The sequence below is a fragment of the Triturus cristatus genome, chromosome 5_2 (assembly GCF_964204655.1).
Source record: "Triturus cristatus chromosome 5_2, aTriCri1.1, whole genome shotgun sequence".
In the NCBI taxonomy this organism is placed as follows: domain Eukaryota; kingdom Metazoa; phylum Chordata; class Amphibia; order Caudata; family Salamandridae; genus Triturus; species Triturus cristatus.
Genome location: NC_140588.1, coordinates 759,508,558 through 759,533,786, shown reverse-complemented (window position 1 = coordinate 759,533,786; position 25,229 = coordinate 759,508,558). Strand labels below are relative to the sequence as shown.

The 25,229-nt window shown below is 42.9% G+C and overlaps 1 protein-coding gene across 1 annotated transcript in view; it reads right to left on the bottom strand.

The window, feature by feature from the left end:
* LOC146829232 (plastin-3) overlaps positions 1–25,229 on the bottom strand; it is a 409,189-nt gene that overhangs the window by 276,805 nt on the left and 107,155 nt on the right. The window contains exon 2 of the mRNA XM_085607861.1: positions 7,084–7,169. Coding sequence (XP_085463987.1) covers positions 7,084–7,150 — 67 coding nt within the window. The 5' untranslated portion in view covers positions 7,151–7,169. The remainder of the gene's footprint in view (positions 1–7,083; positions 7,170–25,229) is intronic.

Here is a 25,229-nt window from a genome sequence, read left to right as displayed (position 1 = left end):
CCAGTGAATGAGCGAGGTGGCAATAGAATCAGGAAACTTCGCCAACTTGAATCACGCTACATAATTAAACTCAAAACGAAGAACCCGCGAGGCATGAATAATGACGAAGAACTTTATGTACACCTGGAATAAAGTCCCGTTACATGATGAAGTTGTTGATCTCCGATGAACCTGATTGGGACCTCTACTCTCTCAACTAACTTGCTTTCTCTTCTTGTTTGTGTTCCTCCTTTTTCTACTTCCGCCCTAGAAAACATAGGACTTTGAAACCTTTGCATTTTACATTAATTATGCCACTTATATAATAATTGTACTATACAATTACTTGAGCATGTAATCTACACTGTCAGATATCATGATAGTAATGTCACTTATCGTTTTTCTACTAGCACTATAATTCAAACTTATATGAAATGTCTGGTACTAGACCGTAACTCAGTTGAAATTCTCTTTTCCTGTTATTTAACAGTCGAATTTGAGTACCCTTCTGGATCTATACACACTTTTGGTTTTTAAATGCACTACATCACCCACAATGCAACATTACGATCTAGTGGATGTATATAAGGTGCAATAGAGAAAGGACTCACTGACCGTGACCAAGGCCTTGTTGGCTGAAACGCGTTGGTGGAGCTGTTTGGCAAATAAATTCACTTTTGAAAAATCTCTTCCCTGAGTGCCGCATCTTTGGATTTACATATATATATATATATATATATATATATATATATATATATATATATATATACACACACATATACATACACATACACACACCTGTGTGGTGTCCTTTCATTTGGTAATTCAAGAGATTATAAGGTAAAACAAGCTGCTTTACATTCCTCAGAGACTTAGCCTGAAGGCTGCTCTCCACAGCTACCACTAGGATCGCTTTCTTTAAAAGGTGGTCTTAAACCTATCTACCATAAGAGTCGAATTGGACTGGTGCAAGGTGGCCACTATAACTAGTGACCAGCATATGCCAAGTCAACTTCTCACAACGGTTCTTACCAATTTTAGGATTTCCTACATCACTCTTCAACTTCATCTGCTGTCGTAGCTGTGTTTTCCAGCCACAGCAGCCCAACCTTGTAGTTCATGATTTATTTGAACCATTCCTTCAGTTGTATTTTGGTAGCTCTGGGAGCCCTTGCTAAACTTATTGCACATTTGCTGCGGATACCTTTCTTAGAGGTGATGGTGCTAAAAACGGCAGGTTGTTTCTAGATATTACTCATGGTAACCTGAGCAGCCACTGAACCAAATCCTACCTCATCAAAAGTGGTACAAAGGCCATGACAGCAATACCACTACTACGGTCAGAAGATACAAGCCTACTAAAGGCTTGGTTGGTTGTCCCCTTGTTTTTATATTACTCAGAAATGCCTACTCCCCAGACCATATCAAAGCCATAAAAAGAAAGGTGGGCTTGTCAAAACCATAAATGTCCACAAAATCTATTACATTAAAAAGAAAGCCAACATTCATCACTACACCAATCTCTGTCAAAAAAGCAACATGTCAAGACCTTCAAGGCGGTAAGCCATTGTCCTCGTTCCACTATACAATCCTTCATGCTGAACCTTGGTTCAAAAAAACACAAAAAAGGAGTTCACCTGCAGCAAATATCAACTGGTTCTGGACTCTCCTGCTCATGCCTGGTCACGTCAAACACCTGCAGTAAGCATCCGTGAATAACCAACTCTCTCTTAATGAACGGTCAACGAAGCTCCAAGTATTGTGGTAATGGGCAGACCCACCATCATATGGCGACTAACAACATGTTGACAATATTTGTGAAGTCCTGCGATGCCCTTGTAAACTAACTTGCCGTGAAAAACAGCATCCAATAGCTTTTTTCCCCCAGTTGTGTTTGTAATATTATTTCTGTAGTGTAAAAAAAAAAGACGCATGGTCGGTGGCTCGGATAAATTGCACATCATTAAGTTCCTCTGCTGTCTTCAGTGAAGCCTTTGCGCGGGCATAAAAGTGCGGTTTCTCCTTTACCCGCAGCATTTTTGCTACGGTCTGTCCAGGTAGTCAGGATAGGGTGTGAGGAGAGGGCAGTGATAAGCGTCAGGGGTGCATTCAGCAGGACGAGGTATGACTTCCTTCCTTTCTTCTACACCACGGGAATGGCCTGGAGGAGAGTGCGTGGACGTCTGCCGCGACTCATCTCTGCTCTTGCATCCAAGCCCCACGCCTGGTTTACCCACTGGGATGTACTGCGCTGATAAAGCTCAACATGTGTGCATAATTCCTCAGAAATGTCCTCTCAATTAAGTAACGTCTAAAATTAAAATCCCATCCCAAAATTCACATCCAAAATGATCTTCATATTTCAAAATCGAGGATTCTGTATTTTTGTTTAACACAGCGTGGCCCAGTTTCTGTTATCAGCAAAAAGTGGGCAGAATTGTTGAAAGGGAAGGCAAACTGGACTTAGAAGAGACTTTACTTGTGGAGCAAAGCAAATTATTAACGAAGGCTATGCCTGTGCTGAAAATGTACGTTTGTAACAGCACTAAAATAAATCAATGCCTACCCAAAGGCCAAGTTAAGAAGCACTGACAAAGCCAATAGGTCTCACATACCAGACGAGAGCTATTGTGTTTGTTAATGTGTTTTTTTAGCCAGTATGTACAGCAGTGCTGCTGCCACGCAGCCTGGTAAAAGTTATTTTTAAAAAGAACAAAAAAGCAGTGGCTTGACAGATTTTTTTCAATACTGTGAGGAGCGGGAGGCAACATGGGGGGGCATGTGTGGGGGTAACACAGACTCCGAAGGGAGGACAGGAGAGAACAGCAAAACGGACTGAGGGGGGATAGTGAGAAGGTCATCACAGACAACAAGCAGGCGGCAAGCAACAAGGACAACAGAAGGTGGGAGAGTAGGTGAGGGGCCAAGCAAAAACGAACTGGATTAACTGGCTCCTCAGTGTTTCCAGGGATCGAACAACCACACATGGGTCAGCAAAGCACTGCAAAAGTGTCGTAAAAAACTATCTGCGCCACAAAATTTCTACTTATGGTGCAGTTACATTTGCCACTTCATGCTGCAATAATGAGTGGTCTATGAAGATTCAAGTAATGTTGTAATCAGAAACATATTCTAAAGTTCTACTGCTATACTAGTTACTTTACAATACTATCTATTGATCGTAAAGGGCTTGTACAATATGCACACATTTTCTCTCTCCTACCGACCCAAACTTCAATCACTGGTCCATTACTAAATCCCTGAACAGGGCTCCATGCTAATAACTATCTCCAATTAACAGGCTCTTCTGATCAAACTTTCGCTGAATGTTTTATGTGCCATGATGAGGGACACGTTATAACAATTACAAAAGCAGTTCTCTCCATAAATTACTCGCCTCAGTGTAAAGTAATAGACTAGAAGAAACATAATGTTTCTCTTGTAACAATACTTATAGGGGATTCAACATCTTCCTGTAGATTCCTCAACTTATGAAGATCCTCCAGGCAGCAGACCGGATCTGAAAAACTTTCCCTTAGCAAGAGATCACCAGCATGGCTAGGTGGCAGCACCTAGCTTCATATTCAGATTTGCCAATAATGTGATATCACAGTATAACACCGTCTGCCACGATAGCATCAGTTTTTGCATTTTTCCTGCGTCTAACCAAGTCATTGATAGAGGAACCATGAACGACAATCTCATAGATATCACTGCATACTAAGGAGTATTATTATGATCAGCACTATATGAGGAGACGGAGGGTGGTATGGAAACTTCTTCCTGCAGATTGCTCACCTTATAAATAAGGCACAGAGCAGTACCTCAATTCTACCCAAACTTCTCCGTCCCGGACTCTTCCACCTCCAGAGGTCGGAATGAGTAGTGCTCGTTACCAAGGAAGTCATGCAAGATAGTCATGTCACTATCCATCACTACACACCGGTTATACATAAAAAAAAAAATTGCAAAGGTAAACAAGGAGAACCAAGTGCCTGCCAGGCACATATCCGCCATTGGTAAGAGGAGTAGAATCAACAAGGGACCTCATGGAGTGAGCAATGCAAGCCAGGAGAGGGCACCTTTCTTGGCCAAAGCATGATCCATCTTTATGCAAAGGGCATTCGAGCAAGAAATTGGACACTTGGTCACCACCTTACCTTTCTTGACTCCAGAGAATCTCAGAAAGAGCGCATCATCCATTCCTTCCTAACCTGTATGGTGAATGTAGAAAAAGACAGTACACTTTGGGTTTTGTCTATATAATCTCCTCGTTCTTGGTAGAGTGAGGAGAAGGGAAGAAGGATGGAAGAGTGATACACTGGCCCATGTGGAGAGCAGATTTAATTTTCAGCATAAACAGGCAGGTAATGAAGGACAGTTATGGATTAGGCACCCATGATAAGTGTTGTAACTAAGAAGAGAGCGCTGACACATGTTCTCTTTAAAGTGGCTACAGATAGCAACAAATCAAAGAGGTCTACTATTTACATAACAGGGATCATCTACCTATTTAAACAAGATTAAGACACTTTTGTTGGAATCAGGGATCTATACAGACCACATATTGTGGTAGCCAAAACAAGCGTATTCAGCCTTGAAAAAGCCGGATAATCTGTGAAATGCAGCCAGCTGTCAAAACAAAGATTGAGCTCTGCTGCTTGAAGTTAATTCTGGAAGACACATTGATAAATGTTTGAATTTTGAAGAAAAGGACCAAAAAACTTCCTATTTAGCAAGTTAAATCCATTAAATCAACAGTTTTGGAATAACAAAATATAAATACCTCTTTTGCAAAGAATATTTTGTTTCCTGTATAATTCTTACAGACTACAGTGTGCGATTATCAAGAATGCTGCTTTATAAAAAACAAATTCAGTGGGGTAACTCATGTGGAGAACGTACTGCGCCCTGCCATCTTTACTCTCAAACTTGAAGGTCCTAGCAATCTTTTGAAACACCACTCCGTTTTGGTGCCATATATGTGGGATTACCATCCATGTCAGTGTTTTCACTGCTGCAATCTGCTTTTCAGTGCACGGGGCTCATTGATTCCTATTCTATCCCCACCCTGCTCAGCACCGTTACCAAAAACTTTGGTAAACTGTTGTGGTTCCTTACAGAATGACCTCCTTCGAGCAAAACAGCATCCTTCTTCCATACATAGGTGAGCACACGTTCTGATAATGCTCATCTCTTTTCTGAATTGGTCTTTTCCTGGATAGTGTCCTTTTTAATTGGTCCTTAAGTAGGTCTTACCTTCACCTTTTCTAACCTTACCCTCCTCCATGTAAAGTCATCCTGCCCTCCCACATCTCTAGGATAGTGGATCAGACTCCTTCGTATAGTAAATTATAACCCTATTTTCTTCATATATTTCTAAACCATGACATAAGGCTACCCAATATAGTTGTGGCATATTGTGTTTTCTAACGGAATACATCCTTCAATCACCTCTTTCCGGGATTTGCAGTAGCACTCTACACATTCCCTACATTGCCAACGTAAGCATTATGGATTGCGAAGGTTCGATTTATACAAGGTGACTTCTCCCTCTCCATGTTTTCATAGCAGGTGCCCTCTTTGTTGGGGCTGCAGACTGCACAATTAATGTTTTTTTTAAATATGTGCTATATATATATATCAGTTCTGCTTGTGATGAAGGTCTACGTCTCCCAATTACTACATATTGACTAGAATGGTGGCAACTTAGCAGTAAAAATCTGCAGCTCTGATGACCCGGTTTGATTTCTGATCCTTGGGTCGAAACGTCTACTATCTCTTCGTCATAAGTCTGTCAACCTTATTATTTTTACATTCATGAACGAATTATTTGATGTTGCTAATATCAGATATTAAGTCTTATTTGCTTATTTTGCATTTCTTATTACTATGCACATTAACACAGGCCACTGAACAGTTTGTTCACTTTATTACTTCCACCCTTGCATTCCGTTGAACTATAGTCATGTGAGAACTAGGACTTGAAGATACTAATGATTATAATCCAATGATTGAAATATGCTAACCTTATGTTCAGAGGTACTGGCAAGTCTTTTCTTGCATACACTCATGTACAGAATGCAATGTTTCCCTGTCCTCGTTCAGGTATACAGTGTTTGGTTCCTGAAAATGGAGGCTTTGGGTTTGCTAGGCGAACGTTTCTTGGAATGCCTTACTATTAAATACCTCTCCTTTTCATCTATTCTGGTTCTCAAGTTTCCGAATATCGTATTTTCTATTTTTCCCTGTTTCTCCCAGTCTTGCACTATCCAGTTTGGTTATTTATTTATCTCAGTTAAGGCTGCACCCACTCAAAGGATGGATGTTGCTTAAGTGGAGCACCATCACACAAGTTGCTAACAGGAGAAGGCAGTCTAATGGCCACTCTGGCTTGGCAGTAACTTGCGCCTTCTGAGATGTTGAGGCAGTCTATCAAATTTAAGAAATGTCACCCTTAGCCACAGCAATCGGTACCAGTGAGAGTATTATCTTAGTACAGAACAGTTGCCAAGAGGTGGCAGAGAGTTGAGAAGCACCATTCATGTTTCCAAACAACGATGGGGCAATTCCCATAGTTTAATAAAGACGCGGGTATATTGGAAAACGTTGTGACGTGTTTGATGATCTTCAAGTATGTCTCCTACTGTCTCAGTCTACGCATGTAGTGTGCTCTAGTTTGGGATCCAACTTGCAGAGGTCACCATTGTTGACACGGCAGAAGCACAACAAATCCTTTTTCTTGATAAGCATTCTTGAAGATTTTAATTTAGGCGCCATGCTCACTAACAAGATGATGAATTATAACATTTTAAACATTTGGCCAATCCAAATGCATCATTTATATTTAAATGAACAGCAGTTAAACAACTTATAACATTTACATGATTATACACCACTTGTACTATTCTTGTAAAACTCTGAAACACACTTGTTCAGAAACTAAAATACACCAACTGAATACGACCACATTCTATCACTTTAAATCTACATGCATGCTCTACGGAATCCTGTTTATTACTTGTAAACAGTCCCAGTTACCATTAGATGGAAGCATGAGAACAAGGCTTCTATCAAAGTAGTATAAATAACTACGGTACTTACCAACTTTTGAAAAAGCCTCTCGCAGCTCTTCCAGCTCATCTTTGTTAATATGGGTAGTGGCAGCCATCTTCAAACTTTAAAAATACCTGGAAAAACGACAATAAAAAAAATATATATATATATACACTTTTTTTTTTAACAAACAATCGAAGTTCTCCTAGCGACAAAAGAAAAACCTGCTGTTTACATTTCCGTTTAAAAGCCAGCTATGGCCCAGCAGATATTGACGTCTATGCAAGACCTTGTGAATAATCAGTTTCAACTTCAATTACTCAGTGCTCTAACATCAAAGCAGCAAAACCAGGCTCTATCAGAAAACCAATGCACCCTCTACTCCGGGTCACCGCAAACATGATAAAGCTGGAGGAATAACAGGTGGTGCTCCTTTGCACCCAACTGCTGCCTCCCCTGTCCCCGTCAGTCACTGATCTCTGCAGACTGACGGTCAGGGGCAGGCCATGTGGACTATCGGCCCTCAGACCATCAGCCCGGCTCTACCTCTTACATTGAGATGGACAGCTCTGATTTGGGTAGTGGTCATAGGAAAGGAGGGCATGGTGGTAGGGAATGGTGCTGGAGGCCAAGTGTTTTTGTGTGGGCAGAGGTTGAGGGTACTGCTGAGGGAGGACAGGGAGGCTGGCGGAATACCAGTTATGTTTTTTGAGTGAGTGAGTGATCCCACTATCAACAGGAAGCCAGCTTTTTTGGGGCATTGTGCTAAGGGGAAGATTCTCCTGGGAGTGAAGGAGACGAGGGGCAGAGCACCAGGTACACATTTTAATTGGGGATACAAAGAAAGGGCTTGCCAGAGGGTGGTGGGGTGAATGGTAGAAACCCAGCACTTAAGTGAAAAGTGAAGCCGCAATGTGCATGGCTCCTCACGATTCCTCCACCCCATACACAACATAAATGTTTTCCAGCTTGGGGTTTCAAGTGACATCCTATATGTAGCAGAGATAACGTGTGTTCCGTTTGTGTTGTCACTCAAATTTCCTTGGTAGAAAACAACTCCACTATTGACAAGTCCACCTCCATCATTGAACAGGCTGGAAACACCTGGATTTCAGCGGGCTCGTCAGTGCTAAGTCAGAACCATCCTATTTTGCTCTTCGCAAAAGTAAACAGTTAATCACAGTGCAGTTTTTACTGAGTGGTGCATACCTTTATTCCAATATTTCAAAAAAGAAAACAAGCCTTGCCAAGGACAATTAGTCTGGCTTTGTCTCCCCGACGTTTGCCATCAATAACCATTTTGTTTTGACATTGTGGTTTCAAAACTTTATTTTGGGGGTGGGGGGGGGGGGGTGGGAGGGGAGAGGGAGGTGCTAGGCCCTCCTTGATATAAAAAACATTGGGTAAAAGCAAAAATATTTTTTAGTTTCTAAAAAGCACATTCTACAGTAAGCTGACACTAAAACGAACTACTATGCCTGAAGGTGTGCTCCTTGTTAAAGAGCAGAATTCCATCACTCAGAGTGTCAACGTCACCCAATGGCTGCACTGATTGGTAACATAGTGCTGTCCAAATTGATTATGGTACTTCGATAGCTCTACTTCTTCAATATACCACTGAAATTTCCCTGTTCACCATTCCAAGAACTAGATTTGTTGTCAACTAATTTACTCTGGAAAGGGGGAAGGAGAAGGTTGACGTTCAATAGCATGACGCTTCCACAAAGGAGAGGAGGGTTGAGTGTACCTAACTAAGATTATTGATACCTAGCAGTGCAACTGCAATTTGCTGCAAAAGGGGCGTCTGAATAGGAGAATTCCACCAGGTCACCTTTGTAATGCTGAGTTAAGACATTACAACGATGTGCGGCAGGAGCAATATCGAGCCGCCAACACAAAAAGTGTTGTACACTATCCTAAGAGGGAACAGGGTGCAAAGTTGTGTCACAGCTCTATAGTCAAATGATAAGAGTCTCTTGGACAACCACTTACAGGGCTGAGGGCATGATGGAAGGACTCCTTAGACACAGTTAAACGATAAACACTGTAGTATTACTGTGGAGTTGTCTGCCCAGGTCTCCAGACAAGGAGATTCAAATGGATTACTTTTCATTTCCTTAAAGTCGACCTCAAGCTTAATAGTATACGAAGGGTCTTAGGTAGAGGAACTGGATAGTCTCCAAGGTGCTTTTCATCCAATTCTGATCTCCACCATATGGCGTGGGAGTGCACTGTCTTATAGAAGTACTGGCTAGAAATGGCATCTTGTATAAATACAGTCATAGACAACCCAATGTCCGTGTTGCCGGAGGTGTGTTTCCTGAGTGTTTCGAAAGGAGGGGCAGTAACAAATTAGCTTTGTCAACTAGATGCTAATCCTGGCCAAGCATACACAAGCAATGCATTAGACAGCACCTTCCCCGATAAAAACATTGATAGCAAACAGGGTTCGCTAGTCATCAGCAGAGATGGCTATCCTATCATTTAAGTCTATGAGAACATCCAAACTTAACAGACTAGAGACATGGAAAGAGGGAGTAAAGATAATCAAATAAACCTGACGAGAGACCCCATGAAATACCCAAACGTCTAGCCCTGAAAGTAAAACAGGGTATTCATATGCATGTACATCTGTATAATGGAGTAATGGGTTGCACAAAATGCCACCTAGGTCTGTATACGGTTGTGTGTATTGCCTTCTCTACAAACATTTCAGTTTTTTCTGTATTAAAATATCCCTATAATAAATATGGATTATGTGAAAGCGCTCTCCAGTGAGATATAGATAGCACTGTTAAAGCAGAAAAGTCTGCAGTGGTGGGTAGGCAGGGAATAGTCTGAACTGCCAAGTTTACATGTTCTGTTAAAATAATCAAGAATGCTATATATAAAACAGTTAGCCAATGGCTGAAGTGGGCTGACCCATTGCCTCGGGCTATGGTGAGTGCAAGAAACATGTCAATGACTTCACAGCACACCAATGGATGAAAAGAACTGGCTGATAGCACATAGTCACATTATACAAATAGTTTTGGAAACCAAACAAAAGGTCTCTGCTTACACTAGACCTAGCCATTCACCTAAGCAGCATAATACGCATGCAGACGTACATACGCTCAATATACATCTTGATTCACAACCCTTCAACACCCTCTTTTGTTGACTCCCTACAAGCGGTCTATAAATCACACATGTTCAGTCTGAAGAGAGTCTAAGCAGCACAGAAACAGAATGCATACCATACGGTCAGTCACAAACATACAGTTGATGCGAATTGAACAGTTGATGCGAATTGAACTGAACTCTTTCAAAAGTGTTCCTTAACTGCAGCGAATGGAAAAACTGCCAGCCAACAACCATTTTTCCCCCCCCAAGAACTAGGCCCACCACCAGAAACAGAGTGAAGTGATAAACCTAGGGGATAATCCAAAATGTGGCTGCAAGACAACTCCTACCACGTCGTCATCTATGGAACCATATCTCAACAGCTGTCCATGCACACCATTGGCTAACCCTGGCCTGAAGCTTTACTTTCAAATTACTCTGGTTTCCCCACAAAGGCGTTCATACAGGTGTGATTTGTTCATCTAAATTAAACTGTTAAGATATTGGCAGATAATAGCCATTCCCTGTAAAGTGGCACCTCAACTGACTGCACCCTCCTACAAGAAGGAATAGAATTGATGTAACATCTTTACCCATAAAGATTGTAAAGCTATGGAACTCTTACATGCTCAAGGTGAGAACCATCCAATACTACCTTGAATTCAGAGGGTAGCAAATACCTTGCTGTTTCCTCAACAGACGAGGAAGGACTCCCCTACCCAGAAACTACTATTTGCCATCGCAAAGAACACAAGGATGCCGGAGAAGAGTGATCTTATCCACCCAAGAAGATCAGCCAAACCTCCTTAGAGGAAGAAGGGGACAAGCACATACACGGCTTTCCTCTTACTCTAATTCAGTATACTTAAGTGGGGGCCACACAGCCAACAGCATAACATTAGCAGACACATCCATTTACACAACAATAGGTCTCTCACCCAAGTCACTAGAAGGCCTCCAAGACAAGGCTTACATAAACCCTAAAAAGATGACCTGATTACCAGACAACAGATCTAAGCAAGATGTGAATAGGGGGTGGAGTTCTCACTCTTCAGTTAGAAGGAATATGTCCGTGATCCAAGGGAGCATTGAGCCAGTGTGCGTTTTACATTTAGGCTTTGATAAAGGCCCATAAAGAGTCCAAGGGGGCCTGAAAGGACGAACACCCTCTTAACAACTGTAGAAGGTCCAGTTAAAACAAATCCATAGAAGTCGAACAGTGAAGAAATAAAATGAAGCAAGACAAGATGTTTAACTTTATAAAGTAACAAGTGTTCTAAACTGCAGTTCTGAAAAACAAAACAAATCCACCCAGAATTAAATAAGCAAACTGATTAAAAAAAATAAAAATAGCAGAAAGTATATAAATATAACACAATAACTAGATGATACTACTCAACCTACGTCCAACTCACTAGATCAATAGCAGCAAAGCAGATGTGCACCTGAACTAAACCCCTGCTGGCCTGTGAGCATCAGCAGAAACAAATGTGCTACCCATCAAAAGACTAAGAGTTCTCACATGTATACCCAACTTACAGTGCAGTCATGCGTACCTGACCAAAAACAGGTCTTCACATATTCCACATAGCTATGGACCTGACCATCTACCTTACTGGCAAGGAGTACCAGTATACTTCAGCCCTTTCCAGGTTCGCATTAAGGCCTATTTATCGGACAAGCAAAATTGACTAACATTTCTTGTCCCTAATGGAAACTCCGTGTCTCTGGAGTTGGGCTACAGAAATTCCACACCTAGAAAGAATTTAAGAATGCATAATGTAGGCCAGGGTCAAGCAAATGATTCTACATACCCCAATTAGAATGTTGACCAGCTAGCTGCCCTGACCTCAGCTCTCTGCAAGACTCTGGAGGGCACTATGGCTGCGGCATAGCCGGGAAACAAACTAGCAGGGAAAACTCCAGAGAACCCCCATGTCAATGTGCTGATGTTGAACAGATGGATTCATTCCATGAAAAAAAAAATCATGAAGTAATTTTTGGCAAAATGTCACTACTTGAACCAAAGTATAATGGATTCAGGTAGTCGCTGAAGATCCTGCAAGTGAAGCTATGCAAAATGTCATGGGTAAGATAGCTTTTGACAATACACTTCAGCAGGACTGTTACTCAGAGGAAATGGTGACCGGCTCCCGTGGGAGGCTGGCTTGGGTCCGGTCTAGTTGTATAGTGCTGGAAGAAAACGAACGCTGAGGCTCTGATTCTTATACCAGTTTCTTAGAATGTATTTAGCGCGCTTTCTCGGACTGTCAATCTGTCGCTTCGTTTGAGCACTACAACAAGGTACCTATCCAGGTGACCGTCAGCCAGTTTCAGAAAGCAGAGGTCTGGGTATCCACTAGAAGTCGAAAAAGTTTCAAGTAACAGGTAAGTCACATAGTGGCAACCGCCTCGAGCCAACAGGCAAATCAGCAATAAGAGCCTATGATAACTTTTCACAGGAGACAGGTGGCATTGCAAAGCAACAACAGGGCCAGAATTGTGCCCAGGATTGCGATCGATATATTACTAGCCAACAAGGTACAGCGACCATTACATTTAATGTAAAAATTATATTTTAAAAACTATAGTCCACGGTTTGTTTCTCTTTAGTTACTATTGCAACTGTATTGCTCTCAATTTGTCCTATATTGTTCCAGAAAGTGTCAAAGTCATTGCTGTATACAGCTTCTTTGCAGAGTGCAATGTCTTTGTTATTTGACAAATAAAATCGGTTTAAAATGTATTTATTTTTTTAAACTATAGTCCACAGCAATATACATTACGTTTATTTCTATCACTAATTTTGTGAGTACACGATTCGCTACATATGAAACTATACCTTTAGCGTTGAATAGGTAACAAAGAAAATCTGCACTCTACTGCAAACTCCAGGTCTTCGGTCATAGTTGGGATATGCTATATAAACTCCTAAATGTAAAACCTCAGAACAGAGACGAGACCTGAGAAATGAGATTTTAAGTCGATCTATTTATGCAATTCCTAGCAAGTCCTTACAAAGTGGATGACCATTAACGCCATTCGTGATCACCAAGTCTCATCTCGTAGAGAGACTTGAGGCGCAGGCCCAGCTTATCTATGTAGAGCAGCGGGCACCAGCTCACATCCCCGCAGCCCCCATTACACATCCACTGCCATCCTGCTTCAACAACAAGGTCTCAGACATGCGGGAATCCCCAGGGACACAGGGTCAGGCGCTCGCCGATGGCCTGAAAAATAACCTATGGGCAGAACCCAATCACCTGAGATTCAGGAATTCCTTGAAAATGAGCTTTTGAAGTTAACCTTGACTGAGCATCTGTGATCCCAGCAATGACGGAATAAATGACTGAATGCTTCTGCAGCCACTTTATCGTGCCCCATTCTGGGTCCTTTCCTAGCACAACGAGGGACACACGCGGTAAAACCATAAAGTAACACATACATACCTATGAATGTACCCAAGTATTTGATTTTATGCGTGCACAGAGATGTAGCCACAAGTACAGCTCAGTGCTCCAGTGCCGTGAGTGGCCGATCTATGCAGAAGAAACAACTGAAATAAAAGTTCAAGTTGTGTGGAGGATTCCCAAATCCAAAGCGTTCTCGGAGGACGGTGGCTCATTGGCTGCTCAGAAGACAGGACTAGGTTGTGAACAATACCATGGGTAATAACTATGGCAAAAAACACAACCAAAAAGCAAAACGCCATTTCTTATCTTCAGATAGACAATAAGTAAACCTGCGATCTAGATCTATGTGCTGGTGTAGACGAAGCAGGATTTGCATCGCAGACCTCGAACACTGCGGTGAAACTCACCTTCCAGGTGCAGAATGCTGGTGGCTTTCAATAATCATAATGCTGACGTAAAGGCAGACGTCATACGAGAATCCTAAGCGCCCGCTAGCGTCATTCTGGGTAACCCATTCATCATAAGTTTGCATAAGTAAAACAGCGTTCAGCGCTCAGATTGAAGTTTATGTTGCAAATGCGTGGAGCAGTGAATGCCACGCTGTCTCGGAGCACGCCCCTCATCGCTTCCGTTGTTTCTCCTCTGCTGGCCGAGATACGAGCGCCGTCTCGCATCGGAACGCCAACATGATGACCATCAGACAAGCAAATAAACACAGGCCTACAAAAAGACCCAGCCACGTCAAACCCTCTGCGAATTACAGCCGTAAACTACGGCTAAACAAAGGATATGTACACTCCCTTCTTTTGCCCTGCGCTGCTTTAGGTCTCATGTTTATTGTTTTCATTTAGGGAAGATAATCTGTGACAACTAAAGGCAGCTATGACATCAAAAGCCACCAAACATTTTTAAAAAAACCACACGTTAGAATAGTTAAATTATATGAAAGCCCTAGGTGTTACTTTATATTAAAAAGAGCCATTTCGCATTCTCCTGACTGCAGCCAATTCTGAGACCAAAAAGCTTCTCTTAGTGGCAAATACCTAACGTTCAATAAAGCCCTGCTAAAACGATTCAGCGACTTACACGAATAGCCACGAGATCATTTGAGGACAAGGGACTCACAGTCGTCCCTAGTAAGCCCAGGAAATAACTTCCAAGTGACTCCAAGCAGACTGAATTACAATGCCTCACGGTTCAGTGTATTCATGGCAGCAATATATCGAGAGGGCAGAGCCAAGAACTGGGCAAAGATACCAGAACAAAAGAAAACGGAAATATAATGTTGGAATGGGTGAATACCTTGTCAATGATTACCGTGATGTGTGCAGGCCGGTTGTAGAACAGAAGCATGCATGGTTAGACCACGCGTGCCTCAACAACGCAGTCGCAACAATGAATGCATCCTGATCACGCATTCCTTTAACACACATTCCTTCACAATGAATTTAGTTGTAAAGGCATGATTGGTAAAGGTATATGCGTAGTAAACATCACACCCCAGTCCCCGACCCCTTCCTGTAATGTACCCGTCCCAGCCCTAAAAACAACTCCGACTCCCCACTCTGAGCCCTAGCACCCAGCCCCAGCCCAAAAAACTACCCCAACCACAGCCTTCCCAGCCCCGAGTTCTAAAACGGTCCTGAAAACTGTACCTACCCCCAGATCGAGCCATAAAACACAGCCCCCAGCCCTAAAAACGATCCCAACCCCCTGCCCTGGGCCGTAAAACGCTACCCTAACCCTTAAAACGACCCCATCCGCCAGCCCCCCCCATCCAGAGTTCTAAAATACGGCCTTGGTCCTAAAAAAAACCCTGACCCCCCCAGCACTAAAATACCACCCCCCCACCCCCCCCAAAAAGCTTGCCCCCTGCACCACTTACCAGGTCTCGTACCGGAGCTTTCTCTCCCGATCCTTCCTGCTCTTTTCCTCACCCATCCGCACATCTAGACTGCTCAAGGCCTTCACCACGCATATGCGTGATTCAGACATTTGCGTGATTCAGGCAAGCATTCTGCTGGCGTAGAAACGCGTGGCTCAGCTCGCATTGTAAAGGCAGTTTGCCGTATTGGCAATACCAATAAATGCAATATCAACGTGTGCCATAACCTGTGCCTGCAAGACCATACCAGTACCCGGTAAAGCACTTTTAATGTATGTCATAACCTGTACCCGGCACAGTAACCAACAATGACAAGATCAATGTAGGTCGTAATCCAGGCTCAAATTACAATACTGTTACTAGTAACATTAATGCGAATATACATTATGACCCAAGTAAACTTAACCATGTCAATACTAGTAAAAACAATGTCAAAGAATGCTATGACAACTGCATGTACAATGTTGGGGAAAATCGATAAAAATGATACCAGTGACTGCCATATTTTCAGGAGTTCTTATAAACTCACATCATGGCTGTAGGATTGACCCAACGTGACCTCTATATCAACCCAAAGTCAGAGATCCGTGGTTAGAAAAGTCCTACGATCCACGACTATCGAACACCAGTTTACAGGTGGGGCCTCTCTTAAACTAACGACAAATGCGCACCAGGGAAAACCCTGATCATTCCCACAAATAGATAGTTGCACCACAAACACGTAGGAGGAAATGGGCCCCAATAAAACTATTTTGGCCAAGGGCTTGTGTTCCCCAAAACACAAAGCTAGAAACCACATGTAGATAGAAACACTCAACCAATCAGGACACAACATTCACACTGTTCGTAGCGATTGCATGCGCCTCATGCTGGACATCTGGACACATACACATTGCCCCTCACTAGCTCTCCCACAGCATTGGCTGCCAGCATGGCTCGGGGCAGGGGAAGGTGTTTAAAAAACAGACTTAAAAAAAAAAAAAAATTACCTGATGCCGCGTCTCTTCTCCGAGTAAGTCTCTACCCTCGGGCCGGAACAAGAAGCATCCAGGCTCCCCATAGCCAACCACAACACTCCAATGCAGCATTGTGACTGATAGGCACTCAGGCTCCCCGAGCCAATCACAATGCTGCAGAGCAGCTGTATGCTTGTTACCACCCACCTCTGCGTTATGGTTATTCATACTTCTAAAGCGCACTGTAACCCTACAGGCATCCTGGCACTAAGATACAGGTACACTACAATCATATGTGCTGCAGAAGATCCAAGCTATGTTTAAAAATGCTTATACTCTAGGGAAGAGCCAAGTTTTTATTTTCTTACCAAACAGCAGCAGGTCCTGCACCGGTCTCGTTTCTGCACGGTTATAGAATGGTCTTCCCACTGAACTAATACTCAAAGCTCTGCCCCATAACCCCCCCTTTCCGATTTTGCTCTTTTGATTCTGGGTATTTTTACTAGGTTGGCTGTAGAAGAGCAAAGACTACGGATAGGAACATACCAACCAAATTTGCTCTGCAATGGTTTAGGCCCAAGCAGCGCCTTAAAAACAATGAAGTGTGATTTAAATGGTATCCTCTGTAATACAGGGAGCCAATTCAGCTCCGCCAAGGCCGGAAATGCTGATGACCGTCGTGGTCTCAGTAAAGCAAGCTTTGCTGCCAAGATCTGGATTCTCTGGAGTCTTGAATAAGCAGAGTGCCATCAGCATAATTCAAAAGACTGATATTATGTGACTTGATAATAGCTATCAAAGGGCTCATATAAGCATAAAATAATATTGGGCTGATGGCGGACCCCGGGGGTACACCATGCCCAATATCAACAAAGTCTGATTGATAAGGGGGAGAGCCACTGCCAGCCGTCTGTTAGCCAGATAAGCTTGAAACCATCTCAGAGCCACATCCACCACCCCCATTCCATTCCAGCCTTGCTAGAAGGACCGCATGGTTAACCGTATCGAAAGCGGCAGACAGGTCCAGCAAAATCAGTATAGCAGATTGTCCCCTGTCTGCAAGCACTCCAAGATCATCCAAACGGTCTCCGTCCCATATCCTGGGCGGAAACCAAATTGCGCATCCTCCAACTTGTTGTTAGCCTCCAGAAACTGTGAGAGTGCCCTACTCACCAGGCGCTCGGTGATCTTCACTGGATAAGGTAAGAGAGAGATGGGACTATAGCTCTTAGGGCACATAGTGTCAAGAGTTGGTTTTTTCAAGAGTGGTGTTACTATCGCATGTTTCCAGCAAGGCAATACCAACCCACTACTTCAGGATTGGCTGCACAACCGACGGAGTATCGGGAAGAGTTTGGGTCCTAGCTCTTTACAAATTTTATGAGGGAGGTGGTCCATAGGAGAGCCTGAGGAGACACCTAAGGCTGCTTTAAAGAAATCCTCCTCTGAGGGTAACTCAAAATGGTCTAGGAGAGCTACCTGATCTAATGTCTTAGTCCCACCGACCCCACCCCGTTGTTTGACGATGCACTGCCATCAACACCACCTGGCCAACCAAGTCACCCGCTTTCAGCCCTTCAATGATCTTACTCATCTTCTCCTCGATGAAGATTGCTAAACTATCACATAAAACTCCTGTGTGGGAAGGATCTTGTTTTTTGTGCAATCTGGACTAGCAATATCTTTCACAATTTTAAAAATGCTCTTGGTGCCTTCAGAATAACATCTGCAAAATATTCTGCTTTAGCAACAGCAATTTATTTTTTGTAGCTAGCTATTTTCTCCTTCTATATCACTTTTTCATTTTCTGCATACTCCGTCCTCCATTGACGCTCTGCCGGTTTGCATCCCTTTTTTAAGTTCCTCAGTTTTTCCTTATACCAAGGGGCAGACAGTCCTCAGTTTCCTGTTCTTTTTTTTTTTTTTTAAAGGGGCAATCGGATCAAGCTTTCCATTTGTAAGTCCACAGGATGCTGCGTAGTTCTCTCCCACCTGATTCCTAGGGTCAAAAAACTCAGTTCATTCTAGTCCCTGCCTAGAAAACTCCTTCCCACCTTGGTGGTAGAAGCATTCATCCTGGGATTAACCACCTGAAACTTAACCAGGTGGTGATCAGACCAGCCCACCGGTAGGATATTTTCTACTCTAATGGAGTCTTTGTCTGCAAAAATCAAATCCAATACATGCCCTCCCTTGTGAGTAGGTTTTGTGACCCATTGTGCCAAATTCAAATTCTCACAGGATTGTATAAGGTTTTTATAGCCAGAGTCCACATTCCAATTGGTCCACAGGTTAAAATCTCTTATGATTAGCAATCTAGCATGGGTGAGTGACATATTACTAAAAACCTCGGCAACATCCTGCTGGTGTTGCGGACTAACTGCCCCCGGGGGTCTGTAACAAACCATACCAGTCAGCACATGTCCGGTGTGATCTTTTAGAGAGAATCCCAGCAGTTCAATACCTGCCACCTCATCAATATCCATTGGTGAGATATCCCATAAGTCTTCGAAAATGATCCCAACCCCACCACCTCTGCCACTGGATCTAGGTTTAGGAAATGCTTTGTATCCAGGTGGAAAGATCAGGCCCAGCTCCATATCTGACCCGGAATACGTCCAGGTCTGTCATAAACAGGGCATCCAGATTGTGTGATTCCAGCAGAATTTGAATCTCCATATGGTGCTTTGGTAGTGACCCAATGTTGAGCAGGCCACCTCTCAGAATATCCTTTTTAACAAAATCTGACTCTGGTCCCGCTGTTCCTTTCAGTTTAAATTCCCCAACTCCACCTTCCCACTCACCTATGGCTTGCAGTTGTTCACCTGTAGATCTATAACCGGGCTTCCCCACGAGAATCCTCCCCAAACCGGCAGCATTGCCGGAGCTGTGCGCAGCCAGGGCGCAGACGGGCTTGCCTTTGGCGCGCCGGCGGCACAGTCGTGCCAGCGTGAGGTTTTATGGGCGGAAGTTGGCATAGACTAGAGCGCTAACCCACAGACACGACGGGCCCACTCGAAAAGTTGGACACCAAGAGGGTTCAAGTGCGCTACACGAAGGCTCTTCAACAATTCTTAAAAACAATTAAAACAGTTGCTATTCCAATTATTAAAATAATTACAGTGCAAATAATCAAGGTGCAAGGTACTGACAGCTACAGCCCACACTCATTATCAGCAGAAACGTGTATCGAACGCGTTACACCGGCTTACTCCCCTGGTTGGTTTCTCACCCATGTGCTTCTCCACTGCCCATTCTACTTTCCTCTAGTTCACCATTTTTTTCTCACTAGCGCCTCACTTCGCATCTGTGTCCTCTACTTTCCCCCCTTGTGCGTTCTATGCTGCTTTTGACCACCCACGCTCCCTGTGTTGCTTCTTTCCCCGCTTGGTTTACACTCCCACCAGTTTTAAAATAAAGAACCTTTAGCTGTTTTGATTATTTTTTTAGTTGCAGATCACTTTTTTGGCTTGGACTTTAAAAACAATTCTCTATCTTTACTGCACGACATTAGGAATGCTGTGCAGCAGGTCTAAAAAAACATTGAAAAAGGTCCTTTCACTGCAAGTCCCAAACATCTTCACAAAACCACTTCTATACATCTCACATAGACATTCAGATATGGGATGATAAAAAAAAAAAATGTACATCCCAAAAGATCTCCCCACCTCTCTCGCTCCAAGCATGCTGGCTCAGGACCACAACTATACACAAAATCTCAGATTGACAACCCAGTGAAGTAACTGTGTAATCCCTCAGTATCATATGAAATACCACACAGGAACCTGCACATCTGTTCAAAGCTACTAGCATGCTGAAAACTATAAAACTGTGTCTCTAACACTTCATCAACCAACATACTGCTAGGTGCTGCGGTCATCACGCACTACATGGAACACTTCCCACACAGGATGGAAACAAAACATTCTTCCAACTACACATTCAACATGGTGTAGCATGCTACTCCAGTAGACAAGTGCTTCAGCGCCCCACATAGGGTAAAGCGATACAAAAATTCTGAAATACAATACTACACTATCTTTTTTTAGGTCTAGTGTAAAAACCAGCCCTTCCCAAAACCTCCAGGATATGCAATGCTTGGACTTCCTATGTAGGACAACTCTACCAAGTACGACATGTCGCATTTCATCTACTCCTCTCCAGTATTTATTTTTAAAGGACTTTCCCCTAGCATCAACTATCAAAAAATTACTTTGCTACAGAAAAACAATCACCACACTTAAATTTCTACAATATGCTCAGTATATTAACGATCATCAATATTCATTTGTCAAGAATGTGGGAGAAAACAAAGAGGTGCACTTGACAAGCAAATTGAAAGAAACCGTGAAAAAAATTCATATTTTTGGGGAAATGGAGAATAAACTGAAGTAATTTAGGGGCAAAGGGCGGGAGGAAGTAAAGTTGTCTGCCAAGAAAAAGCAATTTGAGCGTCTTTCACCGCCCATCAGGATGACATTTAAAAGCAGCTAAAACCTGGTTGTCAACTGGTCTTTATTTAAGAGCTAAGCTCCCGGGACAGGAGTTCTTTGTGAAAGGGTGTGTAGTACTTAAGAAGAGGACCATGAAAGAAGTAAAACTCACCCATCAGCCTCTAGAATGCAAAATGTGGCACCTCCGCAACTCTGAATGGCGTGATATATTAACCGGAGGCTACCAGGGAGGTGCCATAATGCTTTATGTATTGGTGAATCTTTTGTTTTCAGCGTTTGGTCGGGTTATAAATACTCTGCAGTTCTTGCTCGTCAACTACTCATTGAAGCAACATAATGACCAACTTCAAGGAACCCACACCATTAGAACTGTACTTATATGGGAGGACAGCAGAACATTTTTCCAAAAAGTTAAAGTAAACCACACATGCCAAAGAATCCAGGCATAAACCCTATAGAAACCTAAAGATTTAGACCATTTAACTGTTTAATAGTCTTCGGACTTTCCCTACTCATCCATATGCATTGCAAACCAACAGGGTGGCAGGGCGATAACTCGGGCAGTAACAAGATGGTGTAAAGCACAGATCACTGCAGAAATCGGTTTCCCCGAGAATAAACCAGCAAGCATACCCCAACTGGAAGAGGGACTCGGGCACCATTTATCAGTAGAGGTTCTGCAACGTAGCCTGATCAAAATGGGATTTGACACATTAGTTTCATGAAATGTGTGGAGCCTAACGGCCTGCACAATAGTCAAAAAGCATTGTTGAGTATGTGACCACATCAGCATAGATTCTTTCAGGGATAGACTGGTTCACCACTAACAAAATCAACGGCTATTACTACAGTGGCTTAGTACCAGGAATGGCACGTCTCTAAGACACAGCTGCATCATGTATTAAAAATCCTCCAGAAAACCTCACTTTGGAGCTCTTTTCAATGGAACTTGGCGAATTTCCCTTAGACACCTACTACTTTAAAATGAATAGGCTATGTTTGCCAAAGTGAAGTCAAGTGTGTCTGAAGGAAGCAAGCATTGTGATAGATTGTCAAGTTTCAGCCCACTAGAAGTGGCGGAACCCACGCAGCTGGATGTGCAGGAAAAGACTAAACCCAGCAAGGCAGACGCAGACTCTATCCATTCTTACACAGCTTGTGCTCTGTGACATCAGGGATGGCTAACAGCTCATTCCTTCCAGGCTCTTTTATCCTTTGAATAATCGAATTCTCCAAGCTCTTAGAAGCTGGTGTTCTGCCTTTGAACGTTATTTTGCAGCAGGGGAGCCCATTCTGTGGAATGATCTTTCACCTCCAATCTGCAGAGCATCATGCTGGAATTTCAGTGAGGGTCTCCTAGTTAGATCAACCATCTCTCACTCAGTAAATAGTGTGGTAGGGCAGGTTCATAAAATAATATATTGTGGCAATGCAGTGCCACATAAAAATGTAAATCAAACCCATGTTGCGTTAATGACTTCGAGGGAATTCTGTATGCCGAAGATATGGCACATTGGAAATTTAAGCTATCTTGTACACACTGCTCAATTGACCCTCATTCGGGAGGCAGACTTGGACTCATCTTCACCCTCCAAAAAACAAGTTCCAGCCCTCAGACATCAATAAGATCATCTGCGCCACAAACCCATCTTCACTCTCTGAAATAGAGTTTCTTGGATTTCAATGGAGTCACCCTTTAAAAACATCTGCTCACAGACGAACTAATATAGCTGGTTGTTTAATGGCCATTGCTTAGGAAGGCTCCCTGAAGCTCTTTCATAGACAGCACAGGTATATAAATTAGGATGTTTTAATAGCGCATGTCCCATTATGGCTCCAGGGTGCATCAATCATAATGCAGCCTATTGCTAGTTTTTAATGTCCATCCGTGTTCCTCCTGGAAGAACTCCTCTGTGCAAGTACTTTGGCTGGGTGTACAATACTGATTCCTATGGGCTTCTCACAGACACATCTACATCTATATGAACTCCTGACATAATATGGTTGCTTACAATGGCTGCTCGTCTCTTGCACTAAAGTCGATGATTTAAACACATCATAGCAGTCTGCCGAGGGCGATACCAGTTGGTAAAGGCAGCAAGAGCTAATAACGAGGGATGTAGCCTTTAAAAACCTGCCAGGCCCTACTCAGAAGGGCTATAAGACCACTGGACCATTCCACCTACTCACAGTAGAATGCTCCAAATTAAAAAGGAAGACATAGAAAGTCACACTGAGGCAGAAGGCCTATTGACCAGGTTTTACCCTAAGTCACTCATCACAGTCTTTAGAGGAGTCCTCAACATTGCAATTTTGTAATATTGCTGATTGCGTAATGCCTGCTCCTCTGGGATGCTCTAGAACTCCGCAGACTATATATCAATGCGGAGTGCATAATGCCCATTTCAATGGGTTTATAAGCTGCAGCTCCTGTGTAAACTGCAGGGTATATACACAACGAGGGTTTGCGTAATTTGCTTTTGCATAATTACACAGAATACTACAATTGAGCAAAATTACAGAATATGCAAAACCAGCATTTAGCACTACAATTGCATGTGAAATGCATCCTAGCATCTACTCTGGATGCGAGGTAGCATTTCCACAAAAAAAGCTGAAAATAAAAAGCTAAAAAAAAACAAATGCTGCGAGCAACTATCGCTCATGTGCAAGTTATTTGCGTTCTAGTGCTAAAATTTATGGGTGGTGCAATTAAGTAATTTTGCGCAACAAGCGTTACTGCCATGGAACACAAGTGTCGCCCAGTCAAACAAAAGATGCCAGTCTGGAGCCATTAAGAGTAGCCTGCTTTTATCTTTGTGTGCTTTCTATTTCCACACTCCAGAAACTTAAACTGGTAAATAATTTAAAAATATTTAACCGCATGAATGCATAGCTGCAGCTTTTCTATTCTCACACCCACGCATAAACGTAGCTACATACTTGCTGTGTGCCTAAGTGGCTACCTATCCCTTCTTTTCACCTCAAATTCATGCATGGTTGCAACAATAGACAATAAGAGAAAAACTCTGGTTTGCAAGCACAACACCAGAACACCCACATAGGCCACGACAGACACACGCTTCCATCCATCAATGCACTCCCATTAAGTAGTTTGCTATTCATCCTTCAATGTGCTTTGGCTCCTTATCCGGATACATACTGCTCTATAAATGAAACTACGATGCCACGGTTAAGCCTGCAAATTCCTTTCTAGAGAGATATGTCCAAGGCAAACAATCCTACAATCGCAATGTGTCATTTGCAGTAAAAGTGTGAATGGCTTCAATAACTCATGCCTTCCAGCTCCCTAAACACAGGGCTTTAAGTGGGCCGGTTCCTTCTAAAAACTAGCGTTGAGACAGGTCCCCATCGGGCTTTCCATTTTTGCCCTCACCCTCAGAGTGAAAAACAGAGTGAAAAACAAATCTTAACTCTGCGGCAAATCCCCCCCCCCCCTCCCCCCTTCACTGTCTTTAATATAACTTCAAAGAGACTCGGTATATTTCTTTCAGTCTCATCATTTCAGAACTGAAGCATTTTCAATGTCATATACAATGAAGCCATAGTTATTTATCTTATGCAACTAACAACCACTGACAAAGTCAAGAGTTACTTGTTGTATTATATATCTGGATGCAATGATCGCTGCAGAAAAATAACAGAATGGCAGCACACTATGCTAAGCACAGATTTTTATTTTACGTGATAAAGCCACACCCTTAATTACATCGGCCACGCCCCTCTGAGACCCCCCTACCCACACAATGTTTTCATCCCACTTACAGCACTGCCTAAACATAATATTGCCAGTCTATTAGAACGACACCAAGAGGGCTGTATTTCTAAATCAAGAGTGCACTAAGACAATGGCAACGTTTTTTCATTTCCTTTAAGAAAGCGTACCCTTTTTGTGTCCTTTAACAGTTTAGTGTGGGGAGCAAACCAGTCCACATTATACCTTACACGCATGACCCTGCAAATCCAGTTAAACCGCTGTGATGTCCTCCATACGGCGCTGCGGAGCGCGCACGTTCAGCTGCGTGCAGCCGCCGAGAGAAACGGCGCGTTTACGTTTACTATCATGACTGCTCAAGAACAGAAGATTTGTTTATTGCACCATCATAATTGCTTCCAGTGTTTACTTCATGAAAACGCATTCAAGTTGGGACAAAACCCCGTAGTGTTCATTGTATTCAGGCTGCACGGTTTGTAAGCTTTGCGGGTGATCTGCTCCCCGCTCTGTCAAGTGTGTTCTAAAGGCTGTAGGGCCATTCGGCCTAATTCTGATTTTTTTTGTGCAGATTTTATATACCGCGAACTCGACCCGAAGGTATAGGAGTACCGGTTACGTTACACATTCAGGCACGGGGAAATTAAG